General features: G+C 40.8%; 1 protein-coding gene across 1 annotated transcript in view; it reads right to left on the bottom strand.

Moving 5' to 3' along the window:
- Positions 1-26,461, bottom strand: part of LOC102900951 — an 80,970-nt gene that overhangs the window by 5,798 nt on the left and 48,711 nt on the right. Inside the window, 5 exon segments of the mRNA XM_045041015.1 lie at positions 9,203-9,292; positions 9,581-9,707; positions 23,402-23,460; positions 24,911-25,116; positions 25,499-25,689. Coding sequence (XP_044896950.1) covers positions 9,203-9,292; positions 9,581-9,707; positions 23,402-23,460; positions 24,911-25,116; positions 25,499-25,689 — 673 coding nt within the window.

The raw sequence follows: 26,461 nt of genomic DNA, 5'->3' as shown, positions 1-26,461 counted from the left end.
ACACCTTCCTGTGGTCTTACTATCTCCTTCAGAATGAATTACCTGCCTCTCTTATGTTCTCGTACACCAGAAACCATGTTTCATTGTTAATTTGTATTAAAAACTAGTGACAATATTCAGACATTACACGATAACATTTTCAAGTGAATTGTTTTTCATCTGCCACTTGCTTGTCCTGTCTTCTCCTGTTTCTCATAATAACTTTGAATCCATCTCGTGTTATGTTTCTTAACAAGGGCACTGCATGCTCTCCTCAATCTTTACTACGGTCTCCAACCAACTGAGAGAAGTCTTTGGTTTGTTTCAAGTATCAAAGTCTTCTGCACTTTCTACCACTTCACAGATGGCCTGCATCTTTCCAACAGAGCTTGTGTGTGCGAGTCCTCATCCAGCCCCCAGTGTGGAGTCCACTCCAGCCCTCTGCTTCTCACAAAGAAACTACAGAGATCTACCAGCATCCTAAAAGTTCTGTAAGAATGAGGTTCGACGATCTGAGGTCACACCTTCGGACGTGGCAGCTGGGCACACACCTCCACCCCGTTTTTCCCTGCTCTTGGCAACCCTTCACTTGTTCTGTTGTTGACAGTTAAGCTTTCTGCTTGTTCTTTCAAAGTGGGGTTTGACTGGCAGCTCTTAGCTCTTCCTGTTTCTAAAAAGTCAAGGTTAAAATGCCAACTTTATGTTTCTGTCTTCAAGCCTGAGGTCCTTTACTTCTCCTTGAAATTCTTCTCTGGCCTCCAGAGTATCACCTTCTCTCAAATTTATTCCATCCTCACAGACTCCCCCACCGTCCCCGCTGCTCAGTCCTCATCTTCATCGCTTCTAAACCTCATGGTGCCCCAGGATTCAGCCACGAGCCCACACCTCTGGTTTATTTGCACTCATGAGCAAGAAGCTCTCATACAGCTCCCACGACTGAACATCTCCACGCAGCCGGCATCCACTCGTCTCTCCAGTTCTGCCCTAACAGAATGCATATTGTTACATACAGTGTAACCCCTAAAAGGCTAATAATTTTTTAAAAGACTATATAACTAGTCTATATAAAAGACTATATAACTATAAAAAGCTAATAGAGGCAAAAGAAAGTAATAACTAAAAAACCCAAAAGGAGTTGTGAAATGAGAAATAACAGAAGAAAGAAGAAATGGTACATAAAGACACGAAATAGGACTGCAGGCTTAAGCCCAATTATACCAGTAAACATAAATGGACTGAACAGTCTAAACAAGAAATTTAAAATGTCAGACTAGATTTAACAACAACTAGAGTGTGGCAAAGCTGGCAGTAAAGGATGAAACAGAATATATCCTACAAACTCTAAAGAAAAGAAAGCGGGTGTGGCGATGTTAATACCAGAAATGGACTCGAAGGAAGAGCATCACTGCGTATACGGAGACAGGCACCACATAGTGGTTCAAGAGTCCATTAAAAGGTGAGACATAACAATCGTAAATTTCTGTCTGCCTAATAATACAGCTTCAAGAAATATCATACTTGGAGATTTTAAAACACCTTACTTAGTAACTGACAGAGTGGCTGACAAAAGACAATCAGGATACAGAAGACCTGAAGACCAGAAGACCATTATAAAACACTACACGAAACAATTGTAGAACATATATCCTTCTCAAGTACAAACAGACAACATCAACAACTTTCAAGCCACTGAAATCACACAAAGAATCTTCTCTGTATTAAATCAGAACTCAAGACCTGAAGGATAACTACAAAAGAATGATTTTAGAAGCAACTCCCTTCTAAGCAACCGTGGATCAAAGAAGAACTCTTAAAAGGCGGCGGTGGGGGGGGGGGGGTGGTTCCTAAAAAGATTTCCATGGCAGCCCTGCAGCCCCAGCTCTGCCCCAGCCAACACCCAACGCTGAATTTAGCTTCTAGGAGTAGGTGCGAATTTTGCACTAAGCAAAAAAAGGGGGAATATTTAAAAACAGCTCTTTATTTTCTTGTGGCTACTACGTCCAAAGATGTGGCAGAAAACAATTTGGTGTAAGTCCCAGAGACAGTCGTCCCTATCAAGGGAAGAAGTGTCTGTGGGTGAGGATTTAGTGTCCATGTGTAGAATCTTACAGTACTGGAGACAGAACAAGTCTGCAAGACTGATGATCTGCCTAGGGGAGGGCGTGTGCAGAAGGAGAACAGAACTAGGGAGGGCCTGTCCAGACAGAGAGACACTTTGGGAGCTAGCTGCCTTTTGGAAAAATCATTTTGAACTTGCTAATGAGCTCTTGTTAAAATGTGATGCCTGATTTACTGGAGAGTGATGATGGGTCTCTAGCCTGTTGAACCCATTTTTGAGTGGATCAACTTGAGTGGATCTACCACTGGCAAGGTGAGAAAGACTTTCTATTTTATTCATTTTTTTAATGTTTATTTATTTTTGAGAGAGAGAGAGAGAGAACGCACTTGCAAGTGGGGGAGGGGCACAGAGAAAGGGAGACAGAGAATCCGAAGCAGGCTCCAGGCTTTGAGCTGTCAGCACAGAGCCCGAAGCGGGGCTCAAACTCTTGAACCACGAGATCATGACCTGAGCCTAAGTTGGACATTCAATGGAGACACCCAGGCGCCCCCAAAAAAGACTTTTTAAAATAAAACCCAGCAAGAAAGGCCTTGATGGAGTCACAGAGCTCCCTCCTAGCTGCTGCTCTGCTGTGTCCTTCAGCTCTGCCAGGCAGGTGTGAAAGCAGGTGTGGTCCCTCTGTGTAGTGGCAGGACTCTGACCATGACAATGTTGAAAGCCACCCTGAGGCACTGTGGGCTGTGGAAACACGGCGAATCCTGGCAGAATCGTGGAGAGGGCTACTTCTGGTGCCGGGGCCTGCACCGCCCAGACTACAGGAGCTGACTGTGTTCTTAGCTCATGTTCCTGTGGAAGGTGCAAGGTGGGGGGGTAGGGAGCACCCATTCTGGGACAGGGAATCAATCTCAATTTTAAACTCCTTTAGAGGATATCTCACTACTGTGACTTTTCAATAATGAGCAAGAATGAGTCTATTTCCCTCACCTCTTTCTTGGTACACACACCTTAGCAAAACAGTCTATTAAATGCAGCTGTCCTTGGGGTACCTGGGTGGCGCAGTCAGTTAAGCGTCCGACTTCAGCTCAGGTCACGATCTCGCGGTCTGTGAGTTCGAGCCCCACGTCGGGCTCTGGGCTGATGGCTCAGAGCCTGGAGCCTGTTTCCGATTCTGTGTCTCCCTCTCTCTCTGCCCCTCCCCCGTTCATGCTCTGTCTCTCTCTGTCCCAAAAATAAATAAATGTTGAAAAAAAAAAAATTTAAATGCAGCTGTCCTCAAAAGGGATGGTCTCCAGGCTATTTCCTGGATACGATTAGGGGAAAAAGGGTGAATATGGGGGCGGGTAGTACACGGACCTCTTTTGCAAATTCAACATCTCACCCTGACCGTTCACGTGGGCATAATGGATCTCTTTTCCCTGACAGCGACTCCAGGCCAGAACACAGCCAAAAAACAGTTTCGAGCATCAGAATTAATTCTAAGTTGCATGAAAACGCTTCTGTTACAGGGCTGTGGTCTCCCTTGTACCTGGCCCTTCCAGATGCAAGATCTGGCTGAGAGTGGAGGATGGCTGGAAAGACTGTGAGGCTGCAGTTTCCAATAAGACACGAAGACTTTGTAATGACGGAAGGAAAGCAAACTCTGTGGCACCTGGAAAGCGAACCTTTATAGCAGCATGGGGACAGGGCTGTCAAACCTGCTCTCGGAGTTCTCCTCCCAGAGGGAGGACCAATGCCTCTGCTGCTCCCGCTAACTGCCGCCCTCGCTCTTCAACCCAACTACAAACTGCAGCGAATCCCTGGCAGTGAAGTTGGCAGCTGCTTCTCCCATCCCTGCTTGGTGTCACAAGACAGCAGCTCGGAGCACCTGTGGGTATCATGCATACCACAGGGAAGGGGATGGACGAAATGGCGTCATGGAAAAGCAGGACTGTTTGGAACTGACTGCCTGAAAAGAAGACAAAACCAAGTATTTAGACTGGTACTGGGGTGGGGGTCTAAAGCTTACCAGACAGTGAGAAGCCACGATGGAGGCAGCGGGGGCAGGTGGTGCTAACAACTGCAAAATTTTTATTTCCCAGTATACCCTCTGAGATATTGTGTGTGTGTGTGTGTGTGGCATTAACTTGAAACTGAAGTGTGATCTGCACCCAGGGGTGGTTATCAGAAACACTCAAGTATGTGAGCAAACACCTGGTGCTGAACAGACCCCAGACATGCACTCTGTGAGCAGTGTCACCTACAGTGCAGGTGTTCTGTTAGAAAGAGGGACAGAATCTTTTCCTGCCTTGAGCTGAAATGCTTCATGACCCTGCCTCAGCCTAGAAGACATTCAAGTCAGTTTTAACTGGCTGGCCACGGCTGTGTGGACCACAGAGCGTGCCACAGACTTCTTCCACACAGACCAAGGCACAGTCTGTACAAAATATCAATAAATGCTGCCGCAGCTGGTTTACCACCTCAGGCCAGGTAAAAGGTGAATGGAAAAACGTGAAGAGCATCTAGCTTTCAGCATACAAACCTGTTTCAAAACTAAAACAAAATGAAGAATGGCATGTACACAGAAAAACTGGCCAGAAGTCAGAAATAAAACGAATGGTACTGTGGGACTGTAGGGAAAATAAATTTTATGTTACTGAACAGTTAGGACTTTTTGAGCAAATCTCAATAAAACTTGGAGCTTAAGGTGCAAGAATGAGGCTTGGAAAGTAATTAATGACTAATGAGATAAGGACACACTCTAGAGAGATTTACAGTTCAGTGGGCATGCTGGACCTGGGACTCTGATGCCATCCTGGGTATACAGCTGGAGACAGGGGCGCCTGGGTGGCTCAGTCAGTTAAACGTCCAACTCGCAGCTTTGGCTCAGGTCATGATCTCATGGTTCATGAGTTGGAGTCCCAAGTGGGGCTCTGCGCTGACAGCGTGGAGACTGCTTGGGATCCTCCCTCTCTGCACCTCCCCTGCCTCTCAAAATAAATAAATGAACTTAAAAAGTACATACATACATACATACATACACACATAGCTGGAGATAATGACCGTCTTTTTCCCTGAAGAAATTTACTCATAGTCCAAAGGATTAGAGTGTGAACTTGGGCTCCTTTCTAAGGGAGCAAAGGTTCCCCTCTCTGCTTTAAAAAGGGTAGGGGGACAACTACCTCTCTCCTCTATGCAAGCACCCAGATTCATTTTATCAGTGTTCTGCACCCAAAATACCAATTCTGCATGTATGTGCAAGACCCCTGGTTTTTCTTATTGCTCCGAGAGTAAGAAATCGAGGTACACCAGAACCACAAAATTGTTACTTGGCTTTACATAAATAATAATTCATCTGCTCTAATCCAGATACTCGTACCAATACTTGTATATTGTATTTACGGTAAAATTAACAAAGACAAATACTAAAAATTTAACAGTCTGAAATTTACAATCTCCACCAAGAGATAACTTCAGACCCAATGGCTTCATAGGTGAAACCTTTCAAACATTAAAAAAAATAACATAATCTCACATATCATACATAGAAAAGTATGAAAAACCGCCCAACTCATCTTATGAAGGTAGTACAGTCTTCAACCCAAAACCTGAAAAGATTACGATGAGGACAATTACAGGATAACAGCTCTCATGAACACACGCACACAGAGAAACCCTATACAAAATAGTGAAAAGCCAAACTCAGTGATTATAACAGCAAAATACATTATGATGAAGAAGAACGTATTTCAAACATATCAGGTTGGTTTAACATTTGAAAATCAATCAAGATCACTCACCATATTAACATAATAAATATGAAATAAGTATGACTATCTCAATACATGCAGAAAAAGCATTTGACAAAATTCAATACTCAGTCATGATCTAAAAAAAAAAAAAAAATCTCCTAGCAAATTAGGAATAGAACTTCTTCAAAATGATAAAAGACATTTATAGAAATCCTTCAGCTAAAGTCAAAATTAATAATAATACACCCAACAGTTTCTCCCTGAAGTCAAGAACAAGACAAAAATGTTCACCTTCATCATTTCTATACATCACATCACTGGCATTCTCAACCAGTACAATAGGCTAAGAAAAAAAAATGTATAAACATTAGGAAGGAGAAGTAAACTTATCTTTATTCCTAGAGAACACAATTGTTTACCTATGAAATTTTAAAAAATCTATAAAACTACCGAAATCAGTAAATTTAGCCAAGTTGCAGGATACAAAGCCAGGGTGCAAGTATCAACTGTTTTTCTATATGTTAGCATTAAACAACTGGAGAATAAAATAGTATGAATAGCATAAGGTTAAAAATGAAAATAGTATAAGAAAACATAAAAATATTTAAGAATATATTTACTAAAGGGCACCTGACTGGCTCAGTCAGAGGAGCATGTGACTCTTGATCTTGGGGTTGTAAGCTCAAGCCCCACACTTAGTGTAAAGACTACTTAAACAAATAAAACTTAAAAAACAAAGAATATATTTAATGAAGGATGGGAAAAACTACTAAACTGAAAACTAAAAAACCAGAAAGAAATTAAAGAAGAGTTAAATAGAGTCATACCATGGTCATGGATTGGAAAACTCAGTATTATGAACATGTCAATTTTCTCCAAAATGAGCAATGCAATCCCAATAGAAGCCCTAAAAAGGTAGGTGTAGGGAGTGTGTGTGTACTTGTACAAATTGACAAGGTGCTTTTAACATGTATATGAAAATGCAAAAGCTCATAGTAGCAATGCATTATCCATAATATCTGGCATCACAAAAATTATTTTAATATATTTTGTAGACTAAACATGTTCTTGGGGCACCTGGGTGGCTCAGTTGGTTAAATGTCCGACTTCAGCTCAAGTCATGATCCCACAGTTTGTGACTTCGAACTGTGTCAGGCTCTGTGCTGACAGCTTAGAGCCTGGAGCCTGCTTCAGATTCTGTGTCTCTTTGTCTCTCTGTCCCTCCCCCACTAGCACGGACACTCTCTCTCTCTCAAACAAACAAACAAACAAACAAACAAAAAAGCATTAAAAAAAAAAAGATGTTCTTAAAAACTAAATACATAAATCTAATAGAAAACTAAAAAACAATGGGTGCGTCTGGGTGGCTGAGTCAGTTAAGTGTCTGACTCTTGGGTGTCAGCTCAGGTCATGATCTCACAGTTCTGTGAGTTCAAGCCCCAGGTCAGGCTCTGCACTGGCAGCGCAGAGTCTGCTTGGAATAAGATCTCCTCTCTCTCTGCCCCTCCCCTATTCGTGCTGTCTCTATATAACTCAAAATAAATAAAAATAAATAAATGCATAAATAAATAAAACTAAAGCCAAAAAGATGTTCTTGGCAACTTTCTGTATTCATGTTATAGCCAAGGAACCCTGAAGAAAATAGCCAACACAGGAGTGCTTGAGTGGCTCTGTCGGTTAAGCATCCGACTTCTGCTGAGGTCATGATCTCACCATTCATGGGTTTGGGCCCTGATCGGGCTCTATGCTGACAGCTCAGAGCCTGGAGCCTGCTTCAGATTCTGTCTAGAGAGACAGTCTCTCTCTCTCTCCCTCTCTCTCTCTGCCCCACCTTGCTCGTGCTCTGTCAACAATAAATAAATTAAAAAAAAATTTTTTTAATTAAAAAAAAGAAAATAGCCAACCCAGAAGGCTAACACTGCCAGATGTCATAACTTATAATTAAGTTATAAAAATAAAAAGCAGTGGTATTGTTGTAAAGAAGGATAAATCAGCCAGTAGAACAAATCAGAAGTCCAGAAAGAAAACCACAAATATATGGTCACTCAATAAATGACAAAGATAAAACCACAATTCAGCAGGGGAAAGGACAGTCTTTGTAACCGTATTCAGAAGTCATCAAGAGACTAAGACAAGTCATAACTCAGAAAAGATTTCAGTAACTACATACATCTGCCAAAAATTTATATTCAAAATATATTTTAAAAATTCTAGAATTCAGTAAGACCAATAACCCAATAAAATAATATCGACAAAAGACGTCAACAGTTACTTTGCTAAAGGAAATCCAAAAAGCCAACAAACATATGAAAGGATGCACAACATCATGAGTCAGCAGAGAAATGGGAATTAAAACCGAACAAGATAGCACAACACAATAACTAGAACAGCAAATTAATTAGGCTGACAATACCAAGTGAATGATGAACTGCAATTAAAACTCTCACACACTGCTAGTAGCAATATGACGTAGTACAACCACTTTGGAAAACTGTTTAAAAAATACTGATAAAGCTAAATATGTAGCTACTCTGTACCCAGCAAGCCTGTTTCTGGTCACACATCTAACAGACATTAAGAGTTTAGGGGCGCCTGGGAGGCTGAGTCCAGTGAGCATTCAACTCTTGCTTTCAGCTCAGGTCATGTGAGTTCATGACCTGTGAGACCATGACATGTGAAATCGAGCCTCGTGTTGGGCTCTGTGCTGACAGCATGCAGCCTGCTGGGGATTCTCTGTCTCCCTCTCTCTCTGCCCCTCCCCTGCTCACATGAATGCTCTCTCTCTCTCAAAATAAATGAATGAACGTTTAATATATAAATAGATACATATAAATATAGATATATAGGATATGATTTCAAAGATTTAAAAACAATTTTTCCTCCAAAAGACACACACAAGACTATTCATATTGATGCTTAAATACTTTAAAACTCAAACCAAATAGGTTTCAAAACGAATATGTATCCTTAATATGTAGTATAAAAATAAAGAGATAAACTCTGGGATAATCACAATGGAATGCTACACAGCAATATACAGCAATAAACTAATCATACACACAACATGAATGTTTCTCAAAGACATAATACTGAACCAAAGAAGCCAGATACTATATATATACACACACAGAACATACATATGGTCCACATACACATATATAGCATATATAGAAAGTATATCTTAAGATGTGTGCATTTAATTCAATATAATTATTCCTTTCGTACACAGAAGTGACACTGGGAGATTCTGGGTGATTCAGGGACACTGAACATTTGAGTCAAGTCAACATGCCACTTCCAAAGGCTCATCAGAGACTCTAAAAAGTGATTCCTGAAGACCACTTCAAAGACCATTTCAATGCCCTTAAGCTCTCAACTAATGCTTTATCATCTAATTTCCTCCTAAACTCCAACTGACTCACAATGACTGACTCACCTGGGTCACTCTGGCCTGGGGACTCTAATATCCATGGCTCCTCTCCTTGCTCCAACTTGAGGATCACTTCTGGTTTAGGAATGGATAACCCTGTGAATAAGAATCATATCACGTGGGACAAACTGGATGAGTTTCAGGACTCCTCAAGGTGGACGACAGTATAACTCAAAAACTGCACAATAAAAAAAATTTAATTTAATCCCTGTTACGGGACAGAGGGAAACAAATTCCTCGTGACAACCAAAAGGGATAAACCATCCTTGGCCTCCAAATTCCAAAGCTAAATGTTATTGTAGTCTACAAAAACTCTACAGGTTTCTGTAAATACAAAACAGGCACACATACTGGAGGCCTGCCTGAGAAACAAGCACTACCTACCCACTGCGACAAGGTGGCTGTAGTTCTCCAGCATCACGTCCCTGTACAGGGTCCTCTGAGCAGGGTCCAGGCGCTGCCACTCCTCCTCAGTGAAGCCCACAGTCACATCCCCGAATGACAATAAGCCCTGCAAAAGCACATTGTACTCAGTCTAAAGTAGTAAGAATCAGGAAATATGAAACAAACAAAAAAAAAGATGTTCAAAGACAAATTCTTACATGTTTTGCTGTTGAAAACTGACCAGATAATCTTACTAACCTCTACTATATATATACCTTGTTTTGTGTTAGACTTTGCGAGTAAAAAAGAGATTAGAGTAGAAATACCACTGACGAATCAATTTATTATTTTTTTAATTTTTCAATATATGAAATTTATTGTCAAAATGGTTTCCATACAACACCCAGTGCTCATCCCAACAGGTGCCCTCCCCAATACCCATCACCCACTCTCCCCTCCCTCCCACCCCCCATCAACCCTCAGTTTGTTCTCAGTTTTTAAGAGTCTCTTATGCTTTGGCTGTCTCCCACTCTAACCTCTTTTTTTTTTCCTTCCCCTCCCCCATGGGTTTCTGTCAAGTTTCTCAGGATCCACGTAAGAGTGAAAACATATGGTATCTGTCTTTCTCTGTATGGCTTATTTCACTTAGCATCACACTCTCCAGTTCCATCCATGTTGCTACAAAGGGCCATATTTCATTCTTTCTCATTGCCCTGTAGTACTCCATTGTGTATATAAACCACAATTTCTTAATTTCTTTATCCATTCATCAGTTGATGGACATTTAGGCTCTTTCCATAATTTGGCTATTGTTGAGAGTGCTGCTATAAACATCGGGGTACAAGTGCCCCTATGCATCAGTACTCCTGTATCCCTTGGGTAAATTCCGAGCGGTGCTACTGCTAGGTCATAGGGTAGGTCTATTTTTAATTTTCTGAGGAACCTCCACACTGCTTTCCAGAGCGGAGGCACCAATTTGCATTCCCACCAACAGTTCAAGAGGGTTCCCGTTTCTCCACATCCTCTCCAGCATCTATAGTCTCCTGATTTGTTCATTTTGGCCACCCTGACTGGCGTGAGGTGATACCTGAGTGTGGTTTTGATTTGTATTTCCCTAATGAGGAGCGACGTTGAGCATCTTTTCATGTGCCTGTTGGCCATCCGGATGTCTTCTTTATAGAAGTGTCTATTCATGTTTTCTGCCCATTTCTTCACTGGGTTATTTGTTTTACGGGTGTGGAGTTTGGTGAGCTCTTTATAGATTTTGGATACTAGCCCTTTGTCCAATATGTCATTTGCAAATATCTTTTCCCATTCTGTTGGTTGCCTTTTAGTTTTGTTGGTTGTTTCCTTTGCTGTGCAGAAGCTTTTTATCTTCATAAGGTCCCAGTAATTCATTTTTGCTTTTAATTCCCTTGCCTTTGGGGATGTGTCAAGTAAGAGATTGCTATGGCTGAGGTCAGAGAAGTCTTTTCCTGCTTTCTCTTCTAGGGTTTTGATGGTTTCCTGTCTCACATTCAGGTCCTTTATCCATTTTGAGTTTATTTTTGTGAATGGTGTGAGAAAGTGGTCTAGTTTCAACCTTCTGCATGTTGCTGTCCAGTTCTCCCAGCACCCTTTGTTAAAGAGACTGTCTTTTTTCCATTTTCCATGTTCTTTCCTGCTTTGTCAAAGAATAGTTGGCCATACGTTTGTGGGTCTAGTTCTGGGGTTTCTATTCTATTCCATTGGTCTATGTGTCTGTTTTTGTGCCAATACCATGCTGTCTTGATGATTACAGCTTTGTACTACAGGCTAAAGTCTGGGATTGTGATGCCTCCTGCTTTGGTCTTCTTCTTCAAAATTACTTTGGCTATTCGGGGCCTTTTGTGGTTCCATATGAATTTTAGGATTGCTTGTTCTAGTTTCGAGAAGAATGCTGGTGCAATTTTGATTGGGATTGCATTGAATGTGTAGAAAGCTTTGGGTAGTATTGACATTTTGACAATATTTATTCTTCCAATCCATGAGCAGGGAATGTCTTCCCATTTCTTTTTATCTTCTTCAATTACCTTCATAAGCTTTCTATAGTTTTCAGCATACAGATCTTTTACATCTTTGGTTAGATTTATTCCTAGGTATTTTATGCTTCTTGGTGCAATTGTGAATGGGATCAGTTTCTTTGTCTTTCTGTTGCTTCATTGTTAGTGTATAAGAATGCAACTGATTTCTGTACATTGACTTTGCATCCTGCAACTTTGCTAAATTCATGTAGCAGTTCTAGCAGACTTTTGGTGGAGTCTATCGGATTTTCCATGTATAGTATCATGTCATCTGCAAAAAGTGAAAGCTTGACTTCATCTTTGCCAATTTTGATGCCTTTGATTTCCTTTTGTAGTCTGATTGCTGATGCTAGAACTTCCAACACTATGTTAAACAACAGCAGTGAGAGTGGGCATCCCTGTCGTGTTCCTGATCTCAGGGAAAAAGCTCTCAGTTTTTCCCCATTGAGGATGATGTTAGCTGTGGGCTTTTCATAAATGGCTTTTATGATGTTTAAGTATGTTCCTTCTATCCCGACTTTCTCAAGCGTTTTTATTAAGAAAGGGTGCTGATGGGGCGCCTGGGTGGCGCAGTCGGTTAAGCGTCCGACTTCAGCCAGGTCACGATCTCGCGGTCCGTGAGTTCGAGCCCCATGTCGGGCTCTGGGCTGATGGCTCAGAGCCTGGAGCCTGTTTCCGATTCTGTGTCTCCCTCTCTCTCTGCCCCTCCCCCGTTCATGCTCTGTCTCTCTCTGTCCCAAAAATAAATAAACGTTGAAAAAAAAAAATTTAAAAAAAAAAAAAAAAAAGAAAGGGTGCTGAATTTTGTCAAAGGCCGTTTCTGCATCGATTGACAGGATCATATGGTTCTTATCTTTTCTTTTATTAATGTGATGTATCATGTTGATTGACTTGCGAATGTTGAACCAGCCCTGCATCCTAGGAATGAATCCCACTTGATCATGGTGAATAATTCTTTTTATATGCTGTTGAATTCGATTTGCTAGTATCTTATTGAGAATTTTTGCATCCATATTCATCAGGGATATTGGCCTGTAGTTCTCTTTTTTTACTGGCTCTCTGTCTGGTTTGGGAATCAAAGTAATATTGGCTTCCTAGAATGAGTCTGGAAGTTTTCCTTCCCTGTCTATTTCTTGGAATAGCTTGAGAAGGATAGGTATTATCTCTGCTTTAAATGTCTGGTAGAACTCCCCTGGGAAGCCATCTGGTCCTGGACTCTTATTTGTTGGGAGATTTTTGATAACCGATTCAATTTCTTCGCTGATTGTGGGTCTGTTCAAGCTTTCTATTTCCTCCTGATTTTTGGAAGAGTGTGCGTGTTTAGGAATTTGTCCATTTCTTCCAGGTTGTCCAATTTGTTGGCATATAATTTTTCATAGTATTCCCTGATAATTGTTTGTATCTCTGAGGGATTGGTTGTAATAATTCCATTTTCATTCATGATTTTATCTATTTGGGTCATCTCCCTTTTCTTTTTGAGAAGCCTGGCTAGAGGTTTGTCAATTTTGTTTATTTTTTCAAAAAACCAACTCTTGGTTTCGTTGATCTGCTCTACAGTTTTTTTAGATTCTATATTGTTTATTTCTACTCTGATCTTTATTATTTCTCTTCTTCTGCTGGGTTTAGGCTGCCTTTGCTGTTCTGCTTCTATTTCCTTTAGGTGTGCTGTTAGATGTTGTATTGGGGATTTTTCTTGTTTCTTGAGATAGGCCGGGATTGAAATGTATTTTCCTCTCAGGACTGCCTTCGCTGCATCCCAAAGCGTTTGGATTGTTTATTTTCATTTTCGTCTGTTTCCATGTATTTTTTGATTTCTTCTCTAATTGCCTGGTTGACCCACTCATTCTTTAGTAGGGTGTTCTTTAACCTCCATGCTTTTGGAGGTTTTCCAGACTTTTTCCTGTGGTTGATTTCAAGCTTCATAGCATTGTGGTCTGAAAGTATGCATGGTATAATTTCAATTCTTGTATACTTATGAAGGGCTGTTTTGTGACCCAGTATATGGTCTATCTTGGAGAATGTTCCATGTGCACTCAAGAAGAAAGTATATTCTGTTGCTTTGGGATGCAGAGTTCTAAATATATCTGTCAAGTCCATCTGATCCAATGTATCATTCAGGGCCCTTGTTTCTTTATTGACCGTGTGTCTAGATGATCTATCCATTTCTGTAAGTGAGTGTTAAAGTCCCCTGCAATTACCACATTCTTATCAATAAGGTTGCTTACGTTTATGAGTAATTGTTTTATATATTTGGGGGCTCCCGTATTCGGCGCATAGACATTTATAACTGTTAGCTCTTCCTGATGGATAGACCCTGTAATTATTATATAATGCCCTTCTTCATCTCTTGTTACAGCCTTTAATTTAAAGTCTAGTTTGTCTGATATAAGTATGGCTACTCCAGCTTTCTTTTGGCTTCCAGTAGCATGATAAATAGTTCTCCATCCCCTCACTCTCAATCTAAAGGTGTCCTCAGGTCTAAAATGAGTCTCTTGTAGATAGCAAATAGATGGGTCTTGTTTTTTTTATCCATTCTGATACCCTATGTCTTTTGGTTGGCGCATTTAATCCATTTACATTCAGTGTTATTATAGAAAGATACGGGTTTAGAGTCATTGTGATGTCTGTATGTTTTATGCTTGTAGCGATGTCTCTGGTACTTTGTCTCACAGGATCCCCCTTAGGATCTCTTGTATGGCTGTTTAGTGGTGATGAATTCCTTCAGTTTTTGTTTGTTTGAGAAGACCTTTATCTCTCCTTCTATTCTAAATGACAGACTTGCTGGATAAAAGATTCTCGGCTGCATATTTTTTCTGTTCATCACATTGAATATCTCCTGCCATGCCTTTCTGGCCCTCTTCCGTGGGCCTCTCGTCTGCGCTTGGCTCCGGAGACTCCGTTCTGCTAATCCTCTAGTGGTTTTCTGGGTTATTTACGCAGGTGTAGGTGGAATCTAAGTGATCAGCAGGACGCGCGGTGAGCCCAGCGTCCTCCTATGCCGCCATCTTCCTAGTCAATATCTCAATTTATTCTTTAATGCAAAAGATATGAGTGCACACATGTACTTGGAACTGACAATTCCAAGTGGAATAAAATACTCTTTCTGATCTCAAAGAAGATATTCTCATAAGGAAACCCGCAAAGACATACCTGTCACAGGAATTAAAGAATCCACACCTAAGAAGACATTACGTTTATACATCAGGCTGATCCTTGGCACAAAGAGAGCCTACCACCATCAAACAATAAATAAGTAAGAAGAAACAAAAACAGGAAGAAAATACAGCAAACATTGCAGACTGGGGAGAATCTGATTTCCAAGCTACCACATTATTAAATTCAAATGCCCAATGTTTAATCAAAAAATCACAAGGCATACAAAGAAAACAGGAAAACATGTAACCATATAAAACTCCTGAAAAAAAAAAAAAACAACAGAGGTGCTAATAATAAGCTCCTTGACATAGGTCTTGGCAATGGTTTTAGGTTTGACTCCAAAAGCAAAAAAACAACACAAGAAGAAATCAATAGGAGTACATCATAACTAAAATGTTTTGCACACCAAAGAAAATCATTAACAAAAATAGAAAGGAAACCTACTGAACACAGAAAATATTCCTGAGTCCTGTATCTCATAAGGGACTAATATTCAAAATGTATAAAGAACTCACATAACTCACTTGCAAAAAAAATATGAATACACATTGTTCAGAGAAGACATACAGGCCCATAAAAAAGATGCTCAACATCATTCATCATTAGGGAGAGGCAAATCAAAACCACAATGATATTACCTCCTACCTGTTAGAATGGCTACCAAAAACACAAGGAGGAACAAGCGTTAACAAGGATGCAGACAAAAGGGAATGCTGGGCACTGTGCGTCGGAATGTAAACTGGTGCTATGGAAAACAGTATGGAGGCTCTCCAGACAATTAAAAGTAGAACTACCATATGATCCAGCCATTCCACTTCTCAGTACTTAACCACCCCCCCCCAAGATAAAAACATTAACTGAAAAAGATACATACACCCCCATGATTACAGCAACACTATTTACAATATCCAAGATATGGACACAACCTAACTGTCCACTGATGGATGAATGCATAAAGAAATTGTGGTATGTATATACAACGGAATATGATTCAGCCATAAAAAAGAATGAAACCTTGCCATTTGCAACAACATGGATGGACTTTATGGCATGATGCTAAGTGAAATAAGTCAGAAAGAGAAAGACAAGTAAGTACCATGTGATCTCTCTTACATGTGGAATCTTAAAAAAACAAAAACAAAAAACAAGCTCATACAGAGAACTTGGCGGGGGGGGGGGGGGGGGGAAATGGGTGAATCCTTTTCTAGTTTAAAAAACTGTCTTCAAGAGAACAAGGAAACTACAATATCTTTTATGAACATGGATGTAAAAAGTCCTCAACAAAATATTTCCAAACAGAATTCAGCAGCATAGTAAAAGGATGATTACATATCACAAAGCTATAGTAATCAAAACATATGGTACTGGCACGAAAATAGACACAAAAATCAATGGAACAGAATCGAGACCTCAGAAGTAAACCAAAACCTATATGGTCAATTAATCTATGACAGAGGAAGCAAGAATAAACTTTGTGAAATAGACAGTCTCTTCAACAAATGGTGCTGGGAAAACTGGACAGCTACATGCAAAAAAATTAAACTGGACCACTTCCTTACACTATACACAAAAAAGAAACTCAAAAGGGATTAGACCTAAATGTCAGCCCTGAAATCATAAAACTCCTGGAAGACACTTACACCCAGTAACTTCTTTGCCATTGGCCACAGAAACACTTTTCTAGATATGTCTCATGAGGCAAGGGAAGTAACAGCAAAAATAAACTGTTGCAACTACACAAAATAAAAAGCTTTTGCATAAAGCAAACCATCAACAAAACAAAAAGGCAAACCAGTGAATGGGAGGAAATATCTGCAAATGATATATCCAATAAAGAGGTTTATATCCAAAACATATGAAGAACTTATACACCTGATTAAAGCAGACATACAGGAGCGCCTGGGTGGCTCAGTCAGTTAAGCATCCAACTTTGGCTCAGATCACGATCTCATGGTTCGTGGGTTCGAGTCCCACATTGAGCTTTGTGCTGACAGCTCCGAGCCTAGAGCCTACTTCCCATTCTGTGTCTCCCTCTCTCTCTGCCCCTCCCCTACTCCTGCTCTCTCTAACCCTCCCTCTCTCAGACACAGGAAAAGATGCTCAACATCACTCATCATCAGAAATGCAAACCAAAACCACAATGAGGTATCACCTCACACCTGTCACAATGGCTAGTATCAAAAAGAAATAACAAATGTTGGCAAGGATGTGGAGAAAAATGTGAATTTTTGGTGGGAATGGAACTGGTGCAATCACTGTGGAAAAGAGTATGGATGCTCCTCAAAAACAGAAAAGTAGAAATACCATATGACCCAATAGTTCCACTACCGTGCATTTAGCCAAAAGAAAAAAAAAAACAACACTTCATTTGAAAAGACACATACACTCCTATATTATTTACAATACCCAAGATATGGAAGAATGCTGATAGATGAAGGAATAGACAAGGAAGGAAGAATGAAGGAAGAATCACTGATAGATGAAGGAACAGAGAAGGTTTAGTGTATATATATATATATACATATATATATGTATACATATATGTGTGTGTATATATGTATACATATATGTGTATATATGCATGCATATATACACATATATGTATACACACACACACACAATGGAATATTACATAGGCATTAAAAAGAATGAGATCTTGGCATCTGTGACAAAATGGATGGACCTAAAATGTATTATGCTAAGTGAAATAAGACAGACAGAAAAAGAAAAATACCACATGATTTCACTTCCATGTGGAATCTAAAAAACAAAACAAATGAACAAAGAAACAAAAAAGAGACCCATAAATACTGAGAACAACTGGTAGTTGCTAAGGGAAGGTGTAGGTAGATGGGTGAAACAGAGAAAGAGGATTAAGAGTTACAACCTTCCAGTTATTAAATAAATCATGGAGATGAAAAGTATAGAACAGCAAATAAAGTCAGTAATACTGTAATAACATATGGCAACAGCTGGTGACTACACTTATTGTGGTAAGCACTAATGTATACAATTGTTGAATCAGTATGTTGTATACCTTATGCTAATATAAAATTGTATGTTAATTATGTTTCCTTTAAAAAATAAAATAAAATAGGGGCACTTGGGTGCCTCAGACAGTTGAGCAACCCACTTTTGATTATGGCTCAGGTCATCATCACAGGGACATGAAATTGAGCCCTCTGTCACACTCCACACTGGGCATGGAGCCTGTCTAAGGGTCTGTCTTTCCCTTTTCCTCTGCCCCATCCCTGCTCACGTCCACACTCACTGTCTAAAAAACTAATAAAATTTAATTTAATTTAATTTAATTTTTAAAAAAGGATTATTATACACCATGACCAAGTAGATCCATTCCTGGAATGCAAGGATGGTTCAACATACAAAAAATGATTAATATAATACACCACATCAATACAATGAAGGAAAAAAAACCCCACAAGACAATCTCAAGTGATGCAGAAAAGGCATCTGACAAAATCCCACCATCTTTCATGGTATCAGCAGTCAACAAAATAGGAATAGAAAGGAACTACCCCCACTTAACAAAAGCCAAAAATATAACACACACACACACACACACACACACACACACGAAAAATTATTCTCAGTGGTGAAAAGGCGGAAAGCCATTCCTCTCAGATCAGGAGGAGGGTCAGGATGCTTGCTTTCGCCACTTGTCTTCAACACAGGACTGGATGTTCTAGTCAGAGCATTAGACAAGAAAAAGAAATAAAAAGCATCTAAATTAGAAAGGAAAAAGTAAAGGCATCTGTGCAAATGAAATAATATTACATGTAGAAAAACCTAAAGACTCCACAAAAAGCGGCTGCATCAACTAAATGAATTCAGCAAAGTAGCAAGATACATCAACACACAAAATTCAGTTGCATTTCTATATAGGAACAATGAATGATCTGAGAAGGAAATTACAAAACCAATTCCACTTACCAAAGCATCAAACAAAATCTTAGGAATTACTGTGACCAAAGATGTGAAAGATCTGCACAATAAAAACCACAAAATAGTGCTGAAGGCATTAAAGAAGGAATTAATAAATGGAAACACATCCCATGTTCATGGATTAGACAACTTCTTGTTAAAATGTCAATACTACTCAAAGTGATGTACAGTTTCAATGAAATCCTTAGCAAAATCCCAATGATGTTTTTTGCAGAAATTAAAAAAACCCATCCTAAAATTCAAAGAAACCAGACTATCCACAACAATCCTGAAAAACAACAAAACTGGAAGACTTACACTTCCTGATTTCAAAACTTAGTACAAAGCCACAGCAATCAAAACAGGATGGTACCAGCATAAAAAGGGACAAATAAGACCAATGGAATAGAAAAAAGAGTCCAGAAATAAACACTCACACATCTTGTCAAATGATTTTTGACAAGGCTGTCAAGACCACTCAATGCGAAAATGACATCTGTTTATCAAATGGCACTAGAAACACTGGATAGCCACATGTAAAAGAATAAAGTTGGACCCTTAACCTAACACCATAGACAAAAATCAACTCACATCAAGTACCTAAATTTAAGTTCTAAAACAATAAAACTTAGAAGAAAAGATAGTACAAAAGATACACAACACCGGATTTGGCAATGACTTCCTGGATATGACATCAAAGGCATGGGTAACAAAGAAGAAACGGACACACTTGTCATGAAAATTGTAATGTTCACATCAAAAGAACTATCCACAGAGTTAAAAGTTAATCGACAGAACAGGAGAAAATATTTATAATTCATATATCTGATAAGAGATTAATATCCAGAATATAAAGAGAACTCCTAAAATTCAGCAACAACAACAAAAAAAAACCCAAACAACCTAATTCAAAAATGGGCAATGGACTTGAACAGATATTTCTCCAATGAGGATATACACATGGCCAATAAACACAAGAAAATATAGTAAACATCATGAATCATTAAGGAAATACAAGTCAAAGGTACAGTAAGATCCCACCTCACACCCATTAAGATTGCTACTACCAAAAAAAGAAAAAGCAACTGTTGGCAAGGATGGAGAGGAAATGGAACTCCCATCCTCTGCTGCTGACTGCTTAGAGTGTAAAGCGGTACGACCATTGTAAAAACAGGATGGAGCTTCCTCAGAATTAAAACCATTATTACCTTACGGCCCAGCAATTTTCCTTCGAGGTATATACCCAAGAGTAGGTCTCAACCACATGTCTCAACCACTTGTGTTCACGGCAGCATCATTATTCACAATAGTGGAAACATGGAAGCAACTCAAGTGTCCATGGACAGGTGAATGGACAAGCAGAATGTGCATATACGTACAATGGGATATTACTCAGCCTTAAAAATGGAAAAAACCCTGCAATACGCCACAACGTGGATGAATCTTGAGGACGTAACGCTAAGCGAAATAAGCCAGTCACAAAAGGACAAAGACTACAGGATTTCACTAATACGAGGTACTCAGAGTAGTCAAAATTACAGAAACAGGAAGTATAACGGTGGTTTCCAGCGCTTGGAGGTAGGGGAGACTGGGGAGTTATTGTTTAATAGGTATAGAATTTCAGTTTTTACAAGATGAAAAGAGTATGGGGATGGATGGTAGTGACAGACACACAACAACATGAATGTATTTAATACCACTTAAGTGTACACTTAAAAGTGTTTAAGATGGTAAATTTTATGTTATTTGTATTTTGCACAATTAAAAAAGAAAAAAAGTAATAATGTACTGACATGTACTAAACAGGGACACACCCTGGAAACATGCTAAGTGAAAGAAGCCAGACACAAATGGCCATATGCTGAATGACTCCACTTGTAATAAATATTCACAACAGATCAACCCGTAGAGACACAACACAAATTGTCGGTTGCCAGGGGTTGGGTGAATAGAAGAACAGGGAGAAACTTATTAATGAGTAAAGGGCTTTATTTAGAATGATGGGAATATTTTGAAACTCAATAAAGGTAGTGGTTTCATAACACTGTGTACTAAATGTACTGATTTGACTTGGTTGCTTTAAAATCATTTTGTTTTGGGGGCACCTGGGTGGCTCAGTCAGTTGAGCCTCCTACTTGATTTCAGCTCATGTCATGATCATACCATGGTTGTGAGATCGAGCCCCACATCATCAGGCTCTACACTAGGTGTGGAGTCTGCTTAAGATTCTCTCCCTCCCTCCTTCCTTACCCCTCCCGGCATGCATGCTCCTGCTCTTTCTCTCTCTCTCTCTCTCAAAAAAAATAATAATAATTTTGCGATATGAATTTCACCTCAATATATTGGAGTTTTTTTAATATGTAAGAAGAAGGTGTGGACAATAAAATTGCAATGAAAGATGAAGGAGTTAAAACCACGTATCACTAACTACAACAAAAAGGAAACATTAAATTCCCAATATAAAAGACACAGCATTTCATATTGGGCTAAAAATGTCTAGTCACATGTTCTTTACTAAAAAATATATTCAAAAAGAACATGTAAAATCTCACTAAGGTGCATTACCCCCATGACACAAAACCTCCAGGATATCAGAGGATGGAACGACTGACTGGTGAGTGAGAATGGATAATATCTCCTTTTACAATCAAGTGTTTTCAGTTATCTGCTTTCAACTAAGTTGAAAGAGAAACTAATCAGAGTTGCATTAAGAAAACAATTCCACTGGGGTGCCTGGGTGGCTCAGGTCATGATCTCACAGCTCATGGGTTCGAGCCCCGCGTCGGGCTCTGTGCTGATGGCTCGGAGCCTGGAGCCTGCTTCGGATTCTGTGTCTCCCTCTCTCTCTGCCCCTAACCCACTCGCGTTCTGTCTCTGTCTCTCTCAAAATAAATAAACGTTAAAAAAAAAATTAAAAAAAAAAAAGGAAACAATTCCACTTACAACAGCATCTAAAAGAATAAAATACTTAAGAATAAATTTAAGCAAGAGGTTGTAAGATTTGCACACTGAAAACTACAAAATATTGCTGAAAGAAATTAAAGAACCTAGGCAAATGGAAAAACACCTCACATTCACGGATTATAAAACATCCCCAAAGTGATATACAGATTCAATGCAATCCTTATCAAATTCTCAACAGCTTTAGGGTTTTTGTTTTGTGTGTTGTGTGTTTTGTGTGTGTGTGTGTGTGTGTGTGTGTGTGCGTTTTGTTTTGTTTCTTTGTTTTGTAGAAATAGAAAGGCTAATCTAAAATTCACATGGACTTGCAAGGGACCTTGCTGCAGAACACAGTTTGGCGGTTTCACAATACGTTAAACATAGAATGCGCCATCAATTTTACTCCCAGGAAAGTGAAACAGGTCTTCAACAAAAGCTTGTACGTGAATGCTCACAGCAGCACTATTCTCAATAGCCAAACATGGAATCACTCCAAATGCCCATCAACTGATGGACACACAAAAGGTGGTGTATACACACGAGGGAATATCACTCAGTCACAAAAGGAGATGAAGTAATGATAACATGCTACAACATAGGTGGGTCTTGAAAACATTAAAGGAAGTGAAAGAAGTCACACGTGGAAGACTACACATTGTATGATTCCATTTATATCAGACATCCAGAACAGACAAATCCACGAACAGGAAGTAGATTAGTGGTTGCTAGGGGCTGGGGAGACTGGGGAGGAATTGTTCATTAAGTCACGGCACTGCTTATTAAAAGTATGAGGTTTCTTTCTGGTGTGATGAAGCTATTCTGACAGGAGATGGCAGTTATGGTTGTACAACATTGTAAATGTATTAAGTGCAACTCAATTCTACACTTTAAAAAGGTTTAAGGGTGAATTACACATCATGTGTATTTTACCACAACTGAAAGAGTGGAATCCCTCACCAGACTCTGCAAAGATTTAGATTCTGCCCAGTCCCCAGGGCAGTCACAAAGCCTACCTCCTCCTCCTGACCATCCTAGATCATCATGGTCTGTCCAAATTCACTCCTTCTTTGAACAACCATGAGTCCTAATGCTGGTACAATTCATGTGCAACTCAAATTTTCCTCTGAATTGGACGAGAATTATTCACTTTATTCCTACCACTTTTTTAGTTATTGCAGGATTGTCACTGGAAGGGACACAATGTCACCAAATGAAGGTTATCAAAAAACTTTTTTATGTTCCAGTTTCAAAACTCAGTAAGATCTCAAGATGTGCATTTATCTACAGGGCATCTTTGCCCTACTGTATCAGAGGTCAGCAAACCTTTTCCGTAAATGGCCACTTAGTAAGTATTTTAGGCTTGCCGAGCTATACCATCTCTGTCACAATCACTCAACTCTACCCCTGTAATGTGAAAGCAATCACAGCCACAAATAAATGAGTGCAGCTATGTCCCAATAAAACTTCAGAGACACTTAAATCTGAATTTCATATCACAAAAAAAAATCACTCTTGATTTGTTTCTGTTTAATTTGTGGGCCATAGAGAAAGAGGCAGCAGGCTGTATTTGGCCCATGTACTGTAACTTGTGGACTTGTGCTCTCTATCTTCCCTGATGTTAACATTTTTATTTGTACTATTTCATATGAAGGTACAGACATTTTATAATAAACCTCACACAAATTGTATAAACCTCACATAATCACTGTTAGGCAAAACTGTGAGTAAATGAACAACTCACCTGGGATGTGATCATCTTCTGCTGGCCCTGGAAGAGTAGGGATAGCCAGGAGGGCACAGCTGAGAAGGAAAGACGGATCATGAGAGATGCCACCAGCCTACAAAATTCCATGTAGCTGCTGGCAAAGCAACTCTGAAGGGGAGATGCTTTGAGAAGGGACAGAAAGGATGAGAGGAAGGGAGGGAGCAGCCCAGGAACAATTCCGGAGGGCTGGGACGCACTCATTTTTAAATGTAAAAACATTTGTTTTCGGGGTGCCTGGAGGCTCAGTAGGTGGGGCCAGCGACTCTTGATCTCGGGTTGTAGATTTGAGCCCCATGTTGGGTAGAGACGTACTAAGGATAAAATACTTAAATTTTGTTGGGGCACCTGGGTGGCTCAGTCGGTTAAGCATCCAGCTCTTGATTTTTGGCTCAGGTCATGGATCTCACAGTCCGTGAGTTCGAGCCCCGCTTCAGGCTCTGCGTTGACAGTGCAGAGCCTGCTTGGGATTCTCTCTCTCTTCCTCTCTGCCCCTCCCCATGTTGTGCATGCATGCTTTCTCTCAAAAAATTTTTTTTCCAAATAAATAAATAAATAAATAAATTTTTTTACTGAGTTACTAACAACGTACACTCTAACCCAGAAAAAGGTAAACAACACAGTACACTAATTAAGCAAATTAAGACAAGCCAAGGAATGGAACATAGGGATTTCATGAAAACTGATGCTGAGCAAAAAATACTCAAGTCGTAAATTTCATTACACACCAGAGAGTCCCACTAGGTCCTGAAAAAAGGGAGCGAATTTTAAGGGCTGATCTTTTTCTTAAGGGGGAAAAAAAAAAGAGGTTGCTTTAACTCAGTTTTAGGTTCTCGAACATATCTTTTGATTAAAAACCACCACCACAAACTGGTTCTGACTTATCTGTCGCCAAAGCAGAAAACACCTGCCAGGGCCATCAGGAGACTCAATGTCTGCTTTTGGTTTTGCCAGCACAAAATGTGTGACTATGAGCGGTCACTGAGACCTAAAGGCCTCTCCTGCAGAACCATCTCGGATTCTATCAGATCGGGACAGAGGGAGCATTCAGCCCATGGCTACTTGTGCTGTCCTGTGCAAGGGCTCAGAATGTGGGGGAGGAGCAAAGAAGGAAGGGATGAAAGAGGTGGTTTCCTTCCACTTGGCTGGCAAGCCCTTCCTTCCGCATGATGCCCCCACACCTCCCTCGAGAGCAGTTAAGTATTCTCCGTTCCTTTTGCTTCACCCTCCTCTCCTAGCCACAGCTTCCGTCCCTCCTGAAAGCTGGCCCAGAACGAACACCGTCACCCAGTCTGCGAGGATCTCGACACGACGGCGGTCCTGGCAAGGGTCTTTGCTCCTTCCACATTCGCTCTGCATTTCTGCTGCGGTCTGGGGCCAACTGACCGACTGTCCTAGGAGGGATTCCTGCTCTTGGGGGCCCCCTTCTTCCCTCACAATGGCTGCCCTGTTCCAGGAAAACTGAGCATAGCCAGTTAGAATCCTTACCCAAGATCGAAAGCTGTTGGCCCTTCCTGTAACCCTGAATCGCAAGCTGGACCTTCTGTAAATGCAAACCGCTGCTACCGAGGGCACAGGCAAGGCTGCAGGGTGCCGGAGGGACCTGGACACCATCATTCGGGTTCTCCAGAAACAACAATGAATTCCCCCAATGCAAGGCCACGTTCACTTGAAAATTACTCCCCAGGAGAGGTCAGGTCTCCTGCAGCTACTGCGTCGGCCTCGCTCTCAGGTTTGATGCGAGACAGAGGATGAGGTAGAGAACGCATCTACTCGTTCGCCACCTGGGCTTCCGTCACCTCCCACAGGACTTTACGCGGTTACCATGGGAACGGGACACTGACCACTGGTGGCTGGGAGGACGAAGACGGACCCGAGTGAAGAAGAACGAGGTCCCCCCCCCCACCCCAGGAGAGAAGCGACCACCCACGAGCGCCCCCAGGCCAGTTTCCGCCGGTCTTACCGAGGCCTCGGGCGACCCTTCACCTCGGAGACGACAACACGAACCTTCGCTGGGTAACAAGCGCGGGGACGCGCTGGTTCTCATTCGATGCATACAGACGGAGCAGGACTCACCCCGCGCTCAGGCACCGAGCCGTTTCCTCCGTCACCGGCCCCTCCCGCGCGGGGCCTCCGTCCCACGGGTCACCAACAACCACCACAGCCACCCGGGTCTCACCCACCACGTCCTCCCCGCCTGCCCCCAGGCCTTCAGTCGCGAGAGCATCCGGGACCGTCTTCTCGCGATGCAGCGGCGGCGATGTGAACTACCGGGAGGAGCGCAGCGCACATGCGCAGAAGGCCCCGAGCGGCTCCTGCGCCCGAGCAGGAAGCGCGCGCTGATTCCTAAGACCCTGGCGACACCTCCTTCGGAATCAGCCTTCAGGCTTAGGAGACTTTGGGTATAACTGCCCGATTTAGCAAATAAGGTACAAGCAGGAGGCACCGATAGTACAGTTTCACTCATTGCTTATCCGAAATGAATGCTAAGAATCTAAATACACACCTCTTTCATTAATTCCATTTCCCTGATGAATTGGCTCTCCTAGCAGTTTCTACTGCAAAATGCACCTGCAGAATTTCTTCCAGAGACAGTCTGTGTTCTATTTATATTGTAACATCGATAGTATCATACCTCTCTTATTTCGTGGGTCCTTTCAGACATTCATTGATGAGAAAGCATACCCGATTTAGCATTAGAGTGGTCAGGAATCACCATCCTTATCGCCCAAATTGTTAGGGAAATCTAATTTAAAACAAATCTTCTCCAAACATAGAAAACTTAGCCACTCAGGCAGAAGACAAAGAAAACAATCTTATCATTGAATGGCGAGATATATCTCAAAGACAATCCAAGGACAGAAAGAAATCTCACCTTTTTATAGCCAAGCAGATACATCCCATCACATAAATGTTGCAAAAATAAACAATAACTAATACTCAAGTAGGGACTTCACAGCATCATTTATCACACATTGTTTGCCCTAAATTTGCCTGGTAATTGGATGACCACCTGTGTTAGTTTATTGGTTTTACAAG

Source organism: Felis catus, chromosome D2, assembly GCF_018350175.1.
Source record: "Felis catus isolate Fca126 chromosome D2, F.catus_Fca126_mat1.0, whole genome shotgun sequence".
In the NCBI taxonomy this organism is placed as follows: domain Eukaryota; kingdom Metazoa; phylum Chordata; class Mammalia; order Carnivora; family Felidae; genus Felis; species Felis catus.
Note: the sequence above shows the minus strand (reverse complement) of the source record. Positions and strands in the feature narration are given on the sequence as shown.